At 57.3% G+C, this 19,745-nt stretch overlaps 3 protein-coding genes across 4 annotated transcripts; all 3 read right to left on the reverse strand.

The window, feature by feature from the left end:
• Positions 1-963: 963 nt before the first annotated feature.
• Positions 964-10,765, reverse strand: DHX38 (DEAH-box helicase 38). 2 transcript variants are annotated; one of them, XM_054169954.1, is made up of 26 exons: positions 10,309-10,765; positions 9,667-9,854; positions 9,423-9,527; positions 8,939-9,104; positions 8,706-8,824; positions 8,514-8,590; positions 8,098-8,253; positions 7,026-7,187; positions 6,833-6,940; positions 6,349-6,461; positions 6,108-6,245; positions 5,695-5,881; positions 5,421-5,606; positions 4,838-4,978; positions 4,556-4,666; positions 4,364-4,480; positions 4,010-4,117; positions 3,781-3,893; positions 3,090-3,298; positions 2,857-3,011; positions 2,620-2,775; positions 2,411-2,545; positions 2,207-2,332; positions 1,759-1,854; positions 1,472-1,593; positions 965-1,329 (listed from the first exon to the last, which is right to left on the reverse strand). In XM_054169954.1, the coding sequence occupies exons 1-26, from the start codon at positions 10,629-10,631 to the stop codon at positions 1,245-1,247; spliced, it is 3,702 nt and encodes a 1,233-aa protein (XP_054025929.1). In that variant the 5' UTR covers positions 10,632-10,765; the 3' UTR covers positions 965-1,244. The 2 variants fall into 2 exon arrangements, with proteins under 2 accessions (XP_054025931.1, XP_054025929.1); XM_054169956.1 differs by lacking the exon at positions 10,309-10,765 and adding an exon at positions 10,176-10,222 and having other exon boundaries at positions 964-1,329; positions 9,423-9,854.
• A 448-nt stretch (positions 10,766-11,213) lies between these two features.
• Positions 11,214-13,269, reverse strand: LOC104307845 (haptoglobin). The gene is made up of 5 exons (XM_009908943.2): positions 13,157-13,269; positions 12,742-12,803; positions 12,493-12,594; positions 12,243-12,317; positions 11,214-12,010 (listed from the first exon to the last, which is right to left on the reverse strand). The coding sequence occupies exons 1-5, from the start codon at positions 13,165-13,167 to the stop codon at positions 11,247-11,249; spliced, it is 1,014 nt and encodes a 337-aa protein (XP_009907245.2). The 5' UTR covers positions 13,168-13,269; the 3' UTR covers positions 11,214-11,246.
• Positions 13,270-15,995: 2,726 nt separating this feature from the next.
• Positions 15,996-19,534, reverse strand: DHODH (dihydroorotate dehydrogenase (quinone)). The gene is made up of 8 exons (XM_009908958.2): positions 19,274-19,534; positions 18,685-18,884; positions 18,486-18,568; positions 17,402-17,589; positions 16,879-16,992; positions 16,395-16,548; positions 16,162-16,321; positions 15,996-16,050 (listed from the first exon to the last, which is right to left on the reverse strand). Exons 1-8 carry the CDS (start codon positions 19,379-19,381, stop codon positions 15,996-15,998), a joined length of 1,062 nt encoding a protein of 353 aa, XP_009907260.2. The 5' UTR covers positions 19,382-19,534.
• Positions 19,535-19,745: the final 211 nt, after the last annotated feature.

Here is a 19,745-nt window from a genome sequence, read left to right on the forward strand (position 1 = left end):
GATTGTATCTGCACCATTTGCACCACTGCATCACCTCATCTGAAGTGTGGCCAGCAGGTCAAGGGAGGTGATTCTCCCCCTCTACTCAGCTCTGGTGAGACCCCACCTGGGGTACTGTGTCCAGTTCTGGAGCCCCTATTACAAGAGGGATCTGGACGTGCTGGAAGGTGTCCAGAGAAGGGCCACGAGGATGATCAGAGGGCTGGAGCACCTCTCCTGTGAGGACAGACTGAAGGAGTTGGGGCTGTTCAGTCTGGAGAAGAGAAGGCTCCGAGGTGACCTTATTGTGGCCTTCCAGTATCTGAAGGGGGCCTACAAGAAGGCTGGGGAGGGACTTCTCAGGCTCTCAGGTAGTGATAGGACTAGGGGGAATGGAATGAAGCTGGAGGTGGGGAGATTCAGGCTGGAGGTGGGGAGGAAGTTCTTCCCCATGAGAGTGATGCAGCCCTGGAATGGGTTGTGCAGGGAGGTGGTTGGGGTGCCGTCCCTGGAGGTGTTTAAGACCAGGCTGGATGAGGCTCTGGCCAGCTTGATCTAGTGTGGGGTGTCCCTGCCCATGGCAGGGGGGTTGGAACTAGATGATCCTTGTGGTCCCTTCCAACCCTGACTGATACTATGATACTATAATCTCCCCTGCCTTTCCTCCAGGCATCTTCCAGACACACTGGGCAGGATACAGGAGGAAAGCAGGTATCTCACAGTCAGAATGCAGAAATAGGACCAGCAACCTAAGGTGAGATGAGTTCCTAGCACAGCTGGGTCAGAAGCAGGTCTGGGCCTGAGACAGGGCCTGGGCCTGTGGTCTTTTGTGCACAGGAACCACTGGGCACCGGCCACCTGCGGCCTGCCCAGGGCATGGGTCATGGAACTGCCTTTGCAGCAGCATAGGAGAGGGACAGGCTGGTTTTGCCCTCTGTCAGTGTAATTCTATGCCTCATCCCAGGCCCCACAGAGCAACAACTCGACGGTGCCATCCCTGCGTGACTCCGCAGGGCTGCCTCCACCCAGCACTTGCCTCCAGGACAAGGAGCAGCACAAAACCAAGCAAGGATTAAGACTGACAACCTTTAAACAAATAAATTCTTTGTGTTCTGTAGCAAAATCAGTGCCAAGTGCCGAAGCCTTCCTGGGCCACAAGCTGTGGAGGTCCTCACAGAGTATACTGATCAGAGGAGCTGGGCACTCTCCTAAGGCTCAGCTGCTCCTGGAAGTCTTTAAGCCTCAAAGCCATGGGCACTGCCTCCTCAGAGGCCAAAGCGGGCTGGGGTGCGTCGTGGCGTCAGTGGCTCCCCCTGCTCCTTCCGCCCCGGGGTGTAGATTTTGGTAGATCTGCCAGGAAGGGACAAGGGTGGTTAGTGGGCAGTGCAACCTTTACCAGTACCAGAACACCCACAGGGAAGCTGGGATCCCCCACACAGGCCACTGCTGTGGTTAAGCAGGCAACCCCTGGCCAGGCAGGGCCAGCACCCACCTTGCACTGCCCAGGGGGTTCCGGCGCTCCTGCTCCTCCCGGCGGGCACGGAGCTGCTCCTCAGCCAGAGCCATCTCCTCCTCCATGGCTGACACCTCCTCCTTGGCACGGCGGCGGTTCTCCTGGAGCAAGGCAGCAGCAGGTGAGAGTCAGAAAGAGGGCTGGCCAGCAGAGGCACTCTGCAAGCCTACAGGCCTGCTCCCTCCATGCCAAAATAGACAGACTGCACTAAAATGGGTATGCAGCAAGCATGCTGTCTGCCAGCTTGTCCTGGTTAGGAGACTCACCTGCCGTGACTTGCCAGCATGTTTGATACTGTAGAACATGGGGCCCAGCTCTGCCAGCCACTCTCCATCCACAGCAGTGACACACTGCATGTATTCCTGCAGGGACAGAGGAATGTTCAGGGTAGCAGGATGGCACTCTCAGGGCCATGGCAGCTCCCTCCCTCCCCCACTTGGTGACACTTCTCAGGCAAGGCCTACATCCCTTGTGAACAATTCCTTGGAAGCTGCTATGGGCTGTACTGGGTAAGACTGTAAAGAGGTTCAAACACGTCCCACACAGGTCAGGGAAAAATACTGAGAAATGGACAGACACTGCAGGTGATGCAGGCATGCTGAGCTGGAATAGGTGAGAAAGGCTGACAACTGCCCTTCTGGCCTGTGGCACCACAGCAAAGCCTTCCCATCTCTCTCAGAGCATTCTTCTTGCTAGCCCTCAGATCAAGCTCACCTTGGTGGTCATGACCAGCTCATGATACACGATGTAGTCTGGTGTGTAGCCCATGCCAAACAGCGAGCTTGTGGGGTGCAGGTGGCAGGGCATGCCGGTGCGGATGTTCACATACTCCCCAATGCCCTGCGAAGAGAAGTGTGGTTGGTCCACCAGTTCCCAGAGTGGGGGTCTCAGCCCTCACCTAGCACAGACACCTCTCACCTTCAGCTTTGCAGCTTGATGGAAATAGGCAGCACAGATGCACTTCCTGACGACATCCCAGTCAGTGCCACAGGATGCCAGGCTCATCCGCTGCTGCACCATGATGTCCTTCAGCTGGGCACGCACCTCCCGCACCTGCGAAGGGGTGTGATGGTTGGATCCCTCTCCCGTGCAAGGCTCCCTCCCCAGGCTCGCTGCCACAACCTCACCTTCCGCATGGCCTTGGCATGGATGAAGTGCTGGTTGCACCACAGTGTGGAATAGTTGTTGTTCTTCCACTGCAGATAAACGTTCAGGTAAGTCAGGTGATCACTCTCAGGAACAGCAAATTTCTCCCGCACTTGGTCACTCTCCTCCTCTCTTCCCTGAAGGGTAAGCAAAGAACAAACACAGGTCAGTCACAGGGCAGGAGAAGGCCTCAGACTGCTCAAAGAGCAAACTGGTACCTTAGGCCGATAGAAGATGGCAGGCACAGACAACATGGAGACAATGAGCAAGATCTCAGAGCTGCAACCCATGTCACAGGAAACAATGAGCATTTTAGAGAGCGCAGGATCCAGTGGGAACTCCACCATGAGACGTCCTGTTGAGGTCAGGCCACCTGTAAGAACAGCACAAGGGTCAGCAGCCAGGCAGGTCCTAGGCCCGTGGGCTAGCAGCTTGCCCCAGCAGCCAGTACCTGTGTTATCCAGGGCACCCAGGATCCACAGCTGGTACATGGAGTTCAGCATGTTGTCCTCAGGGGGAGGATCCATGAAGTGGAACTGCAGCAGGTCTTGCACACCCAGAGACTTGAGCAAAAGCACAACATTGGCAAGGTTGGTGCGCTGGATCTCGGGCACCGTGGTTGTCAGCAGTTCATTCTTGTAGGCACTCTGGGTGTAGAGCCTGGGGAACAGATGCCAAGAGCATGCTCCTCTCCTTGCCCAAGCCAGCCATGCAAGGCACAGGGCTGTGACTCCGCACTCGGCCCAGCCAGACAGCAGGACCCCAGAAGGAGCCTCCACCCTAGCCAAAGAATGGCCTTGCCAGCACATAAGGTACTTGGACTGCAGTAACAGTGTATGCCTCTCCCCAGGCACAGACCAATCTCACAGCAAAGCCTGCAGAAAGCTGCCTTTGGCTTGGCCATTATCCTCACAGCACCACGGGCAGAACAGACACAAGTGAGCATAGACGAGAAAGAAACTGGAGCATGTCCTGCCTTCTGCAGAGGCACGGGGTCCAAAAGAAAAGGCTTCAAGGCCTGCCTACTACCCTCATGTCCCCAGAAGTTCAAGATAACAACAGCTCAGTGAGAAGAAAAATATATACAACCTGATGCAGAGTTGTAGATACAATAGGAAGAGGAACAGCAGTGCTCTGCCTACCTGAAGCAGTGGCCTGGGCCTGTTCGGCCAGCTCGGCCAGCCCTCTGGTTGGCATTGGCTTGACTGATGGGGTAGATCTGCAGCGCATCCATGCCTATACGGGGGTTGAAAACCTGCAGGGCACAAGAAAACAAGGCTGAAGTAAGAGGTTCTGGGTCACTGCCACAGAATTCCCTCAACCCGACCCCAGAGATCATGGCCATAAACAGCACAGCAAGTCTTGGCTTACCTTCAGCTTGCAGTAGCCAGAATCAATCACAAACATGATGCCATCCACTGTCAGTGAGGTCTCTGCAATGTTAGTGGCAACAATGCACTTCCTGACCCCATCTGGAGCCTGCAAGCACACCACACATCAGTCAAACCCGTGGGCATGGGCCTCTGTACCACCAAGGAGGAGTGCAGAGCAGCAAGACAGAACCCAGAAGGACAGGGGAGACTCTTGGGAAGACGAGGGATGGAAGCATGCTTGCTCTTGGCCTCCTCGTGCAATATAGAAGGCACATCTGCACCACTCATGCTCAGGAGACTTCTCTGTACCAGTTTCCCAGCCCCACTCCTACCACAGAGCACACATCAGCACCTTCTGGAAGATCTTGGCCTGCAAGTCTGAGGGTAGCTGAGAATAGATAGGCAGGACAGCAAGAGCAGGTGCCTTCTCCAGCTCCTCAAGGTGCTCCACAATTTGCTCTGAGGTTACCTAGACACAAAGAGGGGCGTAAACATAAGATTAAAATGACAAGGGGGTAGAGCAGTGCCTGCCCTTCTAGCTCACCTCTATGTCCTCCTGGCCAGGCATGAAGACAAGGATGTCTCCAGGAGCACCAGACAAATGGACCTGCAGGGCTTGCTTCACTGCAGCCTCCACATAATCCTCTTGTGGGGTCTGAAAAACACAACCCACATTACAGACACCAATAATCTCACCTGCCCTGTCCTGTGTGCAGGACTGCATCATAGCAGCCCTCCTCTGCCCTTTGTCCACCAGAGTACAGCACACCCAACACACAACCCCCTCCTGTCACAACAGAACTTCCCTCTGCAACGTTGATGATACCTTGCTGAAAAGAATGTCCACAGGGAAGGTGCGCCCCGGAATGTGGAAAATAGGAACATTCCCGAAGAAGGATGCAAACTTATCTGCATCCATGGTGGCTGAGGTGACCACGAGTTTGAGATCTGAACGTCGTGCCACCACCTAGAAAAGAGATGAAAGGAACAATATGGAAGGGCCATTTGGTTATGGCTGCAGGCTGCTTCCATTACCACTGAGACAAGAGCATAGGACAGAGCTTCTGCTGTACTCTTAAGAGGTACTGGCCATCAGTGTCAGGGAACACAGATGCTCTGTGTTCTGTGCAGGTAAAACCCATCTACCTCACTCCAGGAAGCCGTAATCCAGCAAAGATCACACCTAGAGCTTCTGCCAGCAAGCCCCTAGCAGCACTTGGGCACTAGGGGAGATTTAACCCCTCAGAACAAGGGACCAGGATGTTAGAGCAGCAAGGGCAGACACAGATGTAGCAGCTCTGCTTCCCTCTCCCAGACCTGGTGGAAAAGGGCTGTTCCTCCAAACACTCTGCTTTAAGACCAGCTCACGTGCCCCGTGCTGCTGTCCCCGGGCGCAGGCTCTCACACACCTCCCGAAGCAGGCCAAAGAGCACGTCGGTGTTGAGGGAGCGCTCGTGTGCCTCATCCATGATGATGGCGCTGTAGTTGTCCAGGTCAGCCTCCCGCAGTGACTCCCGCAGGAGGATCCCATCTGTCATGTATTTGATCACTGTGTTCTCGGACGTGCAGTCCTCAAAGCGAATGGCGTAGCCCACCTGGGAGAGCCCAGACACCGGCAAGTCTGCCAACAGTCCCAGGAACTCTCTGCCCTCCAGCTGCACCCCACAGCCCTGCCAGACTCACCTCCTCACCCAGACGCACCCCCATCTCCTCACTGACACGCTTGGCCACTGACATAGCTGCCACTCTGCGGGGCTGGGTGCAGCCGATCATGCCGTAGTCTGTGTAGCCATCCTCGTGGAGGTACTGCGTCAGCTGGGTTGTCTTCCCACTCCCCGTCTCCCCGACCACAATCACAATGCTGTTGTCTCTGAAGAAAGGGAAAAAGTGTTTCTTCATGCATCACAAAGAAGGGCTTTTGCATTCACAGCCCCAGCTGGCCAAACAAGCATCATCCTCCTCAGGCAGGAGAGCTGCCACTGAACACACAGTGCAGTGGCCTGTTTCCTAGGGGCACAGCCTCAACGTGCTGCTTGTGTAGGGAGGTAGACCAATGCCCTGGGGATGCTCTAGGACCAGCTCCCTGGCAGCCATACCTGAGGATGGAAAGCAGTTCCTGCTGCACAGCAAAGATGGGCAGATATTGTCTCTGCTCCAGGATTGATTTCTTCTTGGCAAACTCACTGCTGGCTTCACTTTTTTCTTTCATGTGTTCAGCAAACTTCTGCTCAGTCCTAAGGAAACACCAGAAGTCCTGAAGTTGCCTCTCCACACACTTTGCTATACCTACAGTCCACATCACTAGCTGAACAGGATTAATTCAAAGCAAGCTCCTACTTGTAATCCACTTTGCCATCTTCAGTCACCATCTCATCCTTCTCCTCTTCTTTCTTGATCCCCATAATGTCTCCCAGTTTTGTGCCTGCCAGCTCCCAGTGCTTATGCTGAGCCTGGAAGGGCAGAGAGCAGTGTGACTTTGTCATAGCAAGAACTAATAAATAACTCTCCTCCAATTCAACTCCTAAGCCACACAACAACTCAATGCTACAGTGCAGAACACACACCCTGTTCTTACACCAAGTCCCATCTCCCAAGGGAGCTGGAGCAGAGTTTCTAGACACTGCTCTGGATACACAGTGAATCACATCACAGCAGCTGCATATGAGACAACCCAATGAGCTGGGCTTCCAGGATATTCCAGATCTTAAAATGTGAGCTACTTATTGTCATGTCTGCCAAGGCCTGTATTCCACAGAGCCCGAACAAAAGCTGTGAGGCACCACCCGGCCCCCATAGAGCGCAGCAGTGAACCAAAGCATACCCTCTTACGCTCCTTCTGCTCCCTGTGCTTGCGCACCAACTGGCTGCCTTTGCGGGCTATGATGGCCAAATCTGAGGTGGCATCTTTGACAGGGATGACTGGCTCCGGCTAGAGGAAAGAGCAATTGCTTCAGTACAGAGAACTCACAAGTGTGGGGCTCCCTGCCATCAATGCCATCTTCCACAGACTCTACCTGCTTGGTGAAGACAATCCTTCCATCTAGGAAAGGGGGCACAAGGTTGTGCACCAAGAGATGCACTTTAGCAGAGTTATCTTCCTCAAAATCTTCATCCACCTCAATCCGATGGACCACGCCACTGGTCAGCATCCGATTCGTCTCCCAGCGCTCATTGTCCTGCAGGAAATAACACATCAGAAAAAGCCCAGAAAACCCCAGGGGAAGCTGGAGATCACACCAGATCAGGTGTGATCAAGCTCAGGTCTGAGCCCAGCCCTTTCCCTCCTTCCTCCTCTCCCCTTCTGGGTTGTGCCTTCGCTGTGATCTGCCTTGTGGAGCCAGGGAAGATGATTTATTCCCTGAGAAGTGCCTGAGTAATTTCAAGCCACAATTAATTAGAGGCTGCCGCCATCGGCTCGCAAACAGGAAGCGAGGCGGAGGAAGAGACACAACTTCCTTGGTGGGCCAGCGGTGATGGATGCCCTCCCCCAGTGGCTTTCATCTGCAAGCCCTTTACACCCATCACAGTGAAGGCCCTGGGCTAGATTAGGATGAGAAGGACCAGCTGATAGGGACTAGGTTTCTCCCGTGTTTCAAGGATGAAACTGACGGTTTCAGACTCAGAAGCATGAATGTTAGGGAATAAACTGTGATTGAAAACAGTGGGGTAAGAGAAACACAGCCTAAGCATATGAAGCACAGTGTCAACAGGACTATCTCCAAGGAAACACAGGACACAATGCCCACCAGGCCCCTGCCACACTCAGAACACGTCAGGAAGCCTGGACACCTGGCCTCACAGCCCAGAAGAACAGGAGTGCAGCCATCTGCATCCCTTCTGCCCTGGACACTGTGGTCCTCCACAGTCACCCTGACTGGATTGCACCCCAGACAGAAGATATGGCGCTGCACTTTCCAGGGAACTTAACAAATCCTCTCTGAAGTCTGGGCCAGGACACAGATTGCCCTTCCCCACCCAAGCAAGAGCCTGGCCTTTGCTGCCTGATCTCTGCCTTTGCAAGCTGATCTCTGGAAGGGCAACAAAACTCACATGTTCAGAGAAGCTAGGCCCAGCTCTTGCTCCTACCTCATTGATCTGCCGCCGCTGTGCTGAGATGCGCTTCTGCCGCTGCTTGTGCAGGTGCTGCTCCCGCTTCTTCACGTACTCCTCGGAGGAGTAGGCCAAGGGGTTGTGAAACTCGTCATAGCCCTCATCCATCATGTACCAGTCCCGGTCAGCTTGCTGAGGGGGGAGAGGCACAGCCCTGAGCTCTGCTATCCCTGAAGCCCAGTCCAGGCAGCCCCTGCAGCTCATGCCTGCTGAGATGCTCCCTGGGCCAGGCCTTCTCACTACTTCTGGTACAGCTGCTAAGAGGAGCCCTCTGACCATCCAACTGCCCCACTGCTCCCACTGCCCCCTGCCCCTCCACAGTCTGGCCAGCTCAGCCCAGCAGCCCCATGCCTGTTGCCCACTTCACTCCTTGCTCGCCTTCAAGCTCTCACCCGCTGGTCATCCTCCCACTGCTGCCGCTCTTCCTCTGTCTCAAAGGCAATGCCTTCCTCTCCGTCTCCTTGCCGTCCTGGATGGGGTGAGCCAGTCAGTTCAGGCACCAGCTCCAGAAGAAATCCCAAAGAGCCCAATCTCATGCTGTGCAGGGAACAGGGTTCTACCATGGCCCAGCCCAGGCTTCTCACCTCTCCCTCTGGATAGCCGTGGAGTGGACCCCAGGTGTCTCCGGTCATCAGCCCACTCATTGTACTTATAGGAGGGAGTGGGCAATGGCGTCTTATCGGAGTACTTGCTCCTCACAGACCTGAGAACACAGCATGAGGGAAGCACTAGTGCCCATAGCCAGGCACTACTGGTAGGCATACCCTCCCCTTTCTGCAGCTCAGTAACTCACAGCCGAAGGCCCTGGCACCTATACCTGTCACGGTCTCTCCGGTCTGTGTCCCGCAGAGATGATGATCGGTGGCTGCGCTCCGAGTCTCGATAGGAGGGCAGGGGTGAAGGAGATTCCCACTGCGAGCGGCGCACACTGCTGTAACCACCATCATCTTCCTCCCAGCTGGAGCGAGATGGTGTGGCTGCATCTGGCAGAGGAGACAGGGTTTGAAGTTCAGACAATGATTCCAGGCACCTGGAGCCACCTTGCACCTTCCAGCAGGAAAGCAGAGGGCACTCATTTGCCCTTCCTTTAAGAGAAGGAGCTGACCCAGCAATTTAAATAAAAACTGTCAAAGGACCACATTTCTGTCACACAAACACAAAACAGACCCCATTGCACAGGCACCAGACAGACTGGCACACACACAGAGCTGGCTGCTTGCTTCCAGACCCCAGTCAAGGTAGGACTTTTATACCTGCCCTAGGCAGGACCCTGTTAGAACTCTATCAGGTCCCACTCCTACCTTTGGGACGATGTCTGGGGCTCTCTGGCTCACCCCTCCTGCTGCTCCGCTCCGATGAGCCATCTCTCTCCGATCTGCTGCTGTGACGACTTCTGTCCCGCTCCTCTGCAAAAAGGAAGCAAAAGCAAGTGCCCAGTGCACAAATGAGCTTCCCAAGCAACAAACACAACAAATGTCTACAAAGAGGCTGAGGGACAAGCAGAAACTCAAAGCAGGAAAAGTCACAAAGGGTCTGAGCAGTTACCACGGTCCCGTTTACGGTCATGGTCCCGATCCCTGCTGCGTTCCTTCTTTCGGTCCTTCTCCTCCTTGGAGGAAGCAAAGACACCATGTTCCCGACGCTCCTTTTCCCGCTGTCTGCTGCGTTCCCAAAACTCCTCACTGACACCCCCTGTGTAGGAGGGAGTTTCCACATGGACAGAACGGTAATGCCTATAAAGACGGAGCAGAGAGAAAGCAAGCTCAAAAGCACTGAGGAACAGCTGCGCCAGCGGCTGGCTTGTCTCATCCAACTCTCATTCTACCCTCTACTACAGCAGAAGCTTGTGTGTTGCCCTCAGACATGTGCCCATCTGAGCAGGCACCTGCCCAGGCAACACGAAGCAGAGGGCTTGCACTAGGATGGCTGCCGTTTGCAGGCCCAGCACCGACTACCCACAACGCCTCGGGGAGGGCCCCAGTGAAAGGGCTATTCCCGGATCTTGTCAGATTTAGAGGTGTTCCACAGTGCTCCAAGGAGATCTCCAGGCCTACCTGCCACACAGGAGGCTACGGTCCCACCACTCACTCCGACAGTGTTCACAATCTGCCCGTTTCCCTGGCTGGGATGGAGTAGCTGCACCGCGCCAGGTGCCCCCGCCTTCACAGAAATCCCAGCAGATCCCACCTGTCCTTGCGAGTGCTCCGGCCGCTCCGGGAAGTCTCCTCCTCGTCGTCCTCTTCAGAACTGCCCACCTCGTCACGGCCCTCCTCCCAGTCCTTGTATGAGGAGACCCGGGACCTCTTCCCACCGGCCGCTTCCTCCTCGCGTTCCCGCCGCTTCTGGGCGGCTAACACGTCCAAGCCCAGCAAAGAGGCCCGTGGCGCCGGCGCCTTGAAAATGTGCTGCTCGGCGGCAGCGCTCCGGTTCCGCAGCACCAGACCACCGGCCTCGGCCTCCGGGCTCGTCCCAGCCAGCCGGTGCAGCGACTCCTCGCTCGCCGCGGCCATCGCCGGCGGCCCTACTCGAAACAGGCTACCCCGATCCCGCCGCACTCCCGCAGCCCCACACCCGCTTACAGTTGCCTCAGCGACGATACACCGGCTCCCAGAGCGCCGCCATGGCCGCCCCACAATGCCCCGCGAGAGGCCGCTCTAGCCACTCACACCATAGAGTGCAACCACCCCAGCCACGACCTGCGGCCCGTACCCCGGCGGACTTCCGGCGTGAGGAAGCCGCGGTGTCACGTGGCTGCCGGACAACTTCCAGCTCTGGAGGGCGGTGCCGGAAGAGAGCGTCGGGGAGGGAAGGGGCAAGGCAGATGGGGACAGCCGCACCCAAGGGGGAACCCCAGAGGCACCCACAAACACGGGCGAGAAGCCCACGAACGCCTCCAGAGACAGGGGAGGGGACACACAACACCCCCAGCCGTCCCTGCAGTCTCCCAGACATCCCCCAATAAAGCCCTGCCGGGACCCACACGGACCGCACAGGCATACACACCCCCGAGAGGCTGGCACCCGCTCACCACCCCCACCTCGACAGATGTGCGGTCCCCACAATGCTGTGCACAGACAGAGCCTGCAGCCAGGGGTGAAGCACTTTTATTTTTTAATGGCCCTGCCTCAGCCAGATGCCATTGTCTCCTTGACCCAGGCCAGGACACGCTGCACATCCACATATACACCATATTTGGAGGCCGTGCAGGTTTTGTCGTAGCTGAGGATGCCAGCTGCATACCAGGTGTCATCATCAGCGTCCTGCACGGCAAAGGCACCACCAGCATCCCCATAGCACGTATCCTCCCGCAGCTCACTCATGCCCACGCAGAAGGTGTCATTGCTGAGGATGGGCTGGACCCAGTAGGACCCATTCCGTGCCTCATAGTACTGCCGGCACTTCTCCCCCTCTGCCACCGGCAGCATCACATACTTCAGCATGCTGGAAAAAGCAAAGGTGGCACCACGGCCCCAGCCTGACACATAACCCACCCGCCCCGGGCGCACGTAGTCCTTCTTGGGCAGGCAGATAGGCATCACCTCCTCTCCAAGGTGCACCTTCTGCTTGAGTTTCAGCAGGGCCAGATCCACAGTCTCCGGGTAGCCGGGGTGCAGCACCACACGCTCAATGTCTAAGGCAGGCTGTTCCTGGGTGCCCAGGAAAAGCTTGAGTGTCGGAGCAATCTCCTCTGGCTTGGCATCCTCTCTGTGGTTCAGGTAAACGTTCCTACCCGTGGTCAGCAGCCACTGGTCACCAATGAGCGTGGCCCCCGTGGTGAGGTTGTGGTGGGTGATCAGCCGGCCCTGCCAAGGGAAGCTGCCCTTCCGAGCCAGCAGGCCCCCGATGATCCGCTGCATCTGCGTGGGGGGGTTCTTGGGCTTCCCACACACTGCACAAGGCAGAGCAGGACCCTGGTGAGTTCTCCAGGGCCAGCAGCTGCTGGGTGCCTCCTGGCCTGCAGCAGCCCCAGGGAGCAGCACTGAAGATGGGGGTTGCAAGCAGTCCCCACACCCCAAGGACTACCCAGACAGGCTGCTCATAGCTTCCCACTTGCCCTGCCCCTCACACTTTCCCACCCACACTGCCCCTCAATGCCCCAGCCCCTGCTGCTCTGCTCTCACCAGGCTCACAGACAGGCATCTCCTGGACAGCCTCAGGGCTCACCCACTCATTATTCTCATCACATTTGTATGTGCCTGTGGAGAAAAATCAGAGTCCACATCCCTGCCCTGCAGCCAGGGAGGCTCAGGGGTATGCAGCCACTCATGCCCCTCAGGATGGTGGGGCCTGCACGATCCAGCACAGGGCAGTCCCCTGCATCCCCTGAAGCCAGGACAAGCATGGGTGCTGTGCCCATGACACATGCCTCACCATCACCAGAGCTGCTCAGCTTGTAGTATGGGTTGCAGCGATACTTGATCAGGTGCTCCACATAGCCATGTTCTATCTCCACAGGCTTTGCACAGCTCCGCTCTGCAAGCAGAGGATGCTCAGCTGGCTCAGAGGACTCAGCCCAAGACATCACCCCACTTCCAGTAGGTCCTTCCCCAGTCCTGCCTTCCCTGCCCCACGCCTGCTTCTTGCCAAGTTCCAGTGCTCCCACCCTTGCCCTGGAAGTACCGGTGGCAGTTGCAGTCTCCAGTACAGTCCAGGCCAGGCCAGCAATCAGCAGCACTACAGGTCTGTAGGGGAAAGAGGACACACTCAGCAGAGATCTCCCACCCTCTGCTCCTGCCTGTGGGATCCACTTGGAGCACTGCCCCAGCTCATACCCAGGCCTGGGGTCTCCCTCCCCAGAAGGGCAGAACACCAACCTCACACCTCCAGGGATGCCCCTTAGGCACAGCCTGGAGAACTTGCCTGGGCTGGACCTGGATCCTGCTGCTGTGGAGAACAAGGCTGCAGCGCTGGGACCTGTAGCGCTTCCAGGTCCTCCATGGGTCCTGCTGCAGCCCACAGCAGGGCCAGGTCATCAGCCAGACATGCAGGACAGACACAGCACCAAGCACATGAAGGGTGCATCAGCATCACTCACCCCATGCTCATTGTTTCCTCTCCTTGCAGCAACCTCCTTTTGCAGGTTGATGTTGTTCAGGGCTCCTTCCTCATGCCTTTTATTGCCACCTCCCTGTCCCATGTGCTCCAGACCTCCTGACCCTGCTATATGCAGCCAGCACCTTTCCCAGCAGCAGGAGCACAAAAAGCCCCATCTGGCTCACAGCCAGCCTGGCAGCAGCTCCTGGGAAACCTGCCAGCCCCTCTGGGAAGCTGGCTGCCAAGAGTTTCCCGGATTTTACAGCTACCAATATACAGGGAAAGATCTGGCTGCAAACACTGGTACCCTGGCACTGTGACAGCTGCTGAGATTCACTGAAAGCAGAGCCAGCCCCTTCCCCCTACCCTGTGCCAACCACCTCAGTGGGCATCCAGCAGCCACTCAGTGCTGGCAGTGGAAGCTGGGGCAGAGGAGCCAAGTTCCATACCATGCCTGGCTCTCCCCAGTTGGGGCACATCCTACAAAGCTGGGGCACCACAGAGCTCAGCACCATCAGTGTCCCAGCCAGTGCCAGCTTGGATGGCTGAGGGCTGCACATCCCATGCCAGGTCACTGAAGGCTCTAAAGGACTGTGGCCAAGCCAGGGTCCCCACCCTGGTTCCAGCCCCCAATCCTGGCAGTTCTTGGTCCCTTGGGCACATGTTGTTTGTCAGTAAAAGCAAAGGCCAGCCCAGCCTTACGGGAACTTGCAGCAGCAATCGCTGGCCAGTGCCCAGCTGGACGTGGCTGGCCAGCAGCAAGGGCACCAGCTACAGCACATGAGCCTGCTCCAACCAGTGGAGTCTATTTCCAGCAGAAGCACAAACAAGGAGCAGCAGGAGAGAAGGAGACAGGCATCCACCCTCTTAACTACCCTAAGGTGCCAGTGGTGCAGTAAGGCCACCCCAAAACTGTCAGGAGTGTATGGGGCCAGCTCCAGCACTGAGCCATCAAAGCCTGGCCTGCTGGGGTCTGGCCACTCAGACACTGCAGTCCCTCAGGCTCAGGAGAGATCTAAGTGCCTGGTCCCAGACACACCAGAAGAGGGCCAAGCCATCCTGCGCAGGCTTCTTCCCATCTCATGGGGTGCCCGTGCCCCTAAACAATACAACTCTGGCCCAGCACCACCCATGCTCATGCAGCCACACTTGAAATGCACCCTGGAGCCCAACACAGGGTGCATCAGGGCTTGAGAGCTCAGAATCATGAACACACCAACACTTGGAAAGATGCTGCAGCACTTGATGACAACGGGGTGACATAGCACTGTCTCGGAGCAGCAGGTTTGTCCCTCAACATGAGACTGCCATGCCCTGGCAGGGGGAAAAAGCAACACATGATTGTGCCTCCATGCCAACTCATCAGCCTCACAGTTTGCTCAGACAGAGGCACAGCCTGCAAGAGAGTGGTGGAAGCTGCCCCAGCCTGCCCATGGGGCACAGACCACAGACCACACCAGGCTATGGCAGAACAGGGCCATGCTTGAGGCCAAAGCTGCCAGGACTGCCATGGCACAGAGCACAGACCACAGTGCTGTAGGACAAGGTGAAACTCAAGCTCCAACAGGCAAGACAGCCACCTCCAGACTGGGAAAGCAGACCCTCCCCAGGAAAAGCACATCAAAATCTCAACCAAGCCAGGTCACTTCCCTATTAGAGCAGCAGTAGGCACCACCTGTCCAAAGGAGTCTCTAGGAACCAAAGAAGCTGGTGCAGGGGGCTGCAGAAACTGAGAAGCAGGCATGTGACAGCCCTGATGTGAGCTGAGGGTCACTGAGAGCTGTGTCAAGTCCTGCTCCTCCTGTAAACAAGCTTACTGACGTGCTGGCACAATCCTGCTCCGCAGGGTGCATTGCGAGAGGCTGAAGAGGAAGCAACATCTCCAGGGCAAGCTGTGTTGCGTAAGAAAAGCCCAAGAGGTCCACAGAGTCTGGGGCAAAACAGCAGTCAATGACAGACAAACCATCCTCCCAAAGCATGAATGAATAGGGCCTTTCTGTAGCAAGTGACAGGGCACACAGCTTCTTCTGAACATCTATGTACCAGCAGCAAAGGGAAGAAATGGTGTCCAGCACCTCCCAAGGGCCCAGCCTCAGGCAAAGGTTCTCTGTGAAGGGAGGTCTGATGAGCTTTGTGGGATCCATCCCCAAGCTGTTACCCTGCAGTTCCACCACAGAAAAAATGCACTGACTGAGCCAATCCTGCACAGCTAAGGAGAGCTGTGTCCCTCCAGCCTAAGGGGTCTCCCCAGAGCAGCACACAGGACATGGTGAGCTAAACATTTATTGACACTCAGGCAGGACCCAGGGCCTGCAGGGTTGTTACAGAATCACGTTTTGAGAGGGGAGGGCAGGGGGTGCACAGCCTGCTGCAGGGCCTGCAGCACAGAACCAAGCATCAGCCAGAGCAGGCAGCACGGGCTGCAGGATCCCTGGCAGAAGGGATGGTCAAGACACTGCTTGTCCCACAGCTTTGGGCAGTAACAGCAAGGAGGGTGTGCTCTCTCCAGGAAGAGCTGCAGCAGAAGCCAGGGCACAGGACTACCTACAGCCATTGGGCTGTCCCCCCAAGGGGCCCTCCCCACCACCCAGCAGAGACTGACTCAGCATTGGTGTCTGTTGGGGAGCCAAATCACAAGAAAGCCAAATTAAGGTCCTTCACAGCAGGAGCAGTGTGGAGGCCACCACCCCTGCTATTCCCCACCACCGCATCCCCAGCTTCACCCATCACTGACCCTTCTCACAGGCTTGGACCAGGACCTCAGCTCAGCCCCAGCACTGGAAGTGTCAGTCTTGCCCTTGCTTGGCCACAGTTCCTCCCAGCTGGACGTTGGTCATCATTCAGCACCTGTGATCTGCTCCAACTGCCTCCATGACGTTCTTGAACCCCTGCTCCCTAAGCAGGGACAGTGTGATGGCACCGCTGGCCTGGCGCCGCAGCACCACTGCTGCCCAGATCCACCCTGGGTCCAGGGCTCCCTGGGGAGGTGCCAGGCCCCTCACTCACCTCAACAGCTCCTCCAGTTCCCGCTTCACTGTCCCCACCACCAGCGGCCCGTGGTACACAAGTGCTGTGTACATCTGCACAAGGGAGGCTCCAGCACGAATCTTCTCCAGGGCATCACGCCCGCTGCTCACTCCACCCACCCCAATGATGGGCACCCGGCCTGCAGGCAGCCACAGGGTCAAGACAGCATGGGTGACTCCAGCACACCCCCCCAAGACCTGCTCTGCCCCTACCTTGGGTGAGGGCATACATCTCCCTGATGGTCTGGGTAGAGAGCTCCCGCAGGGGCTTTCCACTAAGGCCTCCAGCCTCCGTGCGCTGCCTGCTCTGGAGGCTGCTGGGGCGGCTCACGGTGGTGTTGCTGATGATCAATCCATCCACACCTAGCTGAGGGAAGCAGCAGCATGAGGACACAGCTGACACCAGCAGGTCACCCAATCTTATCCCCAGGCTGCCATGCCAGGAACTCCAATACCTCAGCAACATGCCTGGGGACAGAGCAGCTGCCCCTCACTGGTTGGACTGTCCCCAAGTCCTGGGTGGCACACACAGGTCCTTGCAGACTCAGGGCTACCCAGGACACTATGTCAACAGCTATAGGCCCACCTATCCTTTCAGAGAAGTGATCTGTCAGCAGCATTGTGGTCCTGCCCTGTGCTGTGAGCATGAGACTTAACAGCATAGCTCCTCACCAGCCTGCCCTTCCCACCTGCTCACCTCACAGACAACACTAGCAATGTCCTGCTTGTCCAGCACACTCAGGTCAGGGGCAATCTTCACCAGCACAGCTGGCTTGTGCTCGCAGGGCAGCGCATCCCTCTCTGCCAGCACCTGTAGTGACAAATGCCCCCAGGGTCACAGAGCAGCACATGTGGGAAAGATCTCCTGCCCCAGACTGGGAAGATGTGCACCCGCTGCCACAGGCAGCATCACAACAGGCCCTGCTCTCCCAGAAAGGCAATGCCAATTGGATGGGCACCGATGGCGCAGGGCCTGGGCCAGAGGACCCACAGAGGACCATAGGGACTCCAATGCCATGGGTTGGGTGGCTTGCTAACCCCTTGCATTGGTCAGTGCCTCCCTGCTCATGTGTCCTTTGCTGGAATACAGTGCCCTGGTGACCCCCTGTGCCAGCAGCTGGTCAGGAGACACGTTGGTAGCTCTACCCACCACTCCAGGAAGCCACCATGAGCATGCAGTGCTGCAGCTGTGGTCCAGGACAGCTGTGAGGGTCACCCACCTTGGTCAGCAGTTTCTGCAGCTCAACCTTGCCCTGCAAGTTCCGCAGCCCTGGGGTGTTTGGGCTGGACACATTTACAACCAGATAGTCAGCCAGAGGGCCTAGCATCCGGACACCAGCCACATAGTCTGCTGCAGCATCAGTGGAGGTCTTGTTCTTGCCCAGGTTGACTCCAAGGGGCATCCCCGCTGAAAAACAGACATGGCTGAACCAGGGCAGCAAGACCAACTACTACCCAAGGGGCGAGGGTGCCTGACAAGGGAGACCACAGGACCAGCTAAAACTGAGATCATAGAATGGTCTGGGTTGGAAGTGACTTCCAAAGGTCACCTACTCCAACCCCCCTGCAGTGAGCAGGGACATCCTCTACTAAATCACATTGCTCGGAGCCTGGTCAAGCCTGACATTGAGTATCTCCAGGGATGGAGCCTCAACTACCTCCCTGGGCAAACTGTTCCAGTGTTCCACCACCCTCATGGTAAAGAACTTGTTCCTAACATCCAATCTAAATCTGCTCTTCTCATCTTAAAACCATTGCCCCTCATCATACCACTACAGGCTTTTGTAAACAGTCTCTCTCCAGCCTTCTTGTAGGCCCCTTTCAGGTAGTGGAAGCCTGCTATTATAAGGTCTCTCTGGCACCTTCTCCAGGAAGATGCAGCCCATGTGTTTCAGAGGTGAGCCTGGGACTTGCCTGCTGCCACAGGAGTATCAGCATAGCTAGCCTAGTCAGCATCTCCAAGCACTGCTGCCTCCAGCTGAGCCACCTGGAGGAGGCTGTCCTTGGAAACCATCCAGCTGGGGCCCTCCTGTCTTTGCCTAGTCTTAGCAGACTCATCCTGCCCCGAGCAGCAAGCAGAGTCTCTATAACTTAGATGTGCAAGGAGAAAGGTGGTCAGAGTCCCAAGTGGGTGAGTATACAGCCCCAAGTGTGTTCTTGCTGCCCAAGTATACCTCACTTTGGCCAGGGCCCTTCCGTGCCTGGACACTGCTGTTACATATCTTTCCTGGCCTATAGCTACCTGGGAAACCCCTAAACCCACCCTGCAGACCCCAAGAGCAAAGGCTTGTAAGCTTGTCTCACCACCAGTGAGTCTGGACTGTGTCTCCTGGCGAGCCCGCAGCCTGCGCTCCACTGCGGCATGGCCGTGGCTGTTGAATCCGTACCTGCCACACAACAAAGGAGGACTGGGATAGCATCCACCAATCCCAAGCAGAACACAGGAGAAATCGGAGGGAGGCAGCTTATGGGCCACCACAGAGGAGCCACCTTCAGATCCCACCTGTTAATGACTGCCTCATCCTCCACTAGCCGGAAGACTCTGGGCCTCGGGTTCCCCTCCTGGGGCTTGGGTGTGACAGTCCCCACTTCCACAAAACCGAAGCCCATCTTGTACAGCCCGTCTACAGCCTCTCCTTGCTTGTCGAAGCCAGCTGCCAGGCCCACTGGGTTGCAGAACCGCTGCCCGAAGACTTGCACCTCCTGCGGTGCAGGGGCTGGGTCACACATCGTCAGGTGAAAGCCAGGAGGGCCGGAGCCCACCAGCTCCAGGAGCCACTACCAGGACGGTCTCACCTCAGCCCCCTCGCTCCATCCCCTCTGCCCTGCAGCGTGTCCTCACCGGGTGCCTGCCCTGGGGACGCACAGTTCACGCCAGCGCCGCCTCCTGCGCCCTGGCCTGGCCCGGCCCAGCCCAGAAGCCCCCCGTAAACCCATGGCTCACACGGACTGCAACAAGTCATGCTGTAACGCGAACCCTATTCACGCCGCGGGGCCCTGCTATCCCCCCCCGCCGCCCCCTGAGGCCAGTCCTGCCCTGATCCCTGACCTCCCCACAAACACTCCGGTCCCCAGCCGCCGCAGAGCCGCACCAGAGCGGGGCCGTCGGGACGCGCGGTCGGCAGCAGCCCTAGAGCAGCAGCACGTAGGGCCAGGCCGTGGGCGGTCTCTGGGGGCAGGACGCGGAGGGCGGGCATCATCGCCGTGTAGAGCCGCTCGTCACCCGCAGCCAGCGCCGAGCCCAGCAGCAACCCACAGCCTCCTAGCGCCGCCGCCAGCACCTTCAGTCGTCCCTATGAGAGGTCGTCAGCTGCGGCCGCATAGGTACCCCACTCCCCATTACATACCAGTACCCCATCCCTATCCATCCCGGCCCCCACACCCACCTAATCCCGGTACCCACTCCCCACACCCATCCCGTATCTGCCCCTGCCCTGGTACCCATCTCATCCCGCGTCCAGCCCCGGCACTGCCTGCCCCAGCCCCAGCTGGCACCAGCCCGGCCTTCCCCGTCGCCCCGGGACACCCCCCCACAGAATCCCGCCAGCCGCTCACGCGCAGCAG

This window comes from Dryobates pubescens, chromosome 19 (assembly GCF_014839835.1).
Source record: "Dryobates pubescens isolate bDryPub1 chromosome 19, bDryPub1.pri, whole genome shotgun sequence".
Lineage (NCBI taxonomy): Eukaryota > Metazoa > Chordata > Aves > Piciformes > Picidae > Dryobates > Dryobates pubescens.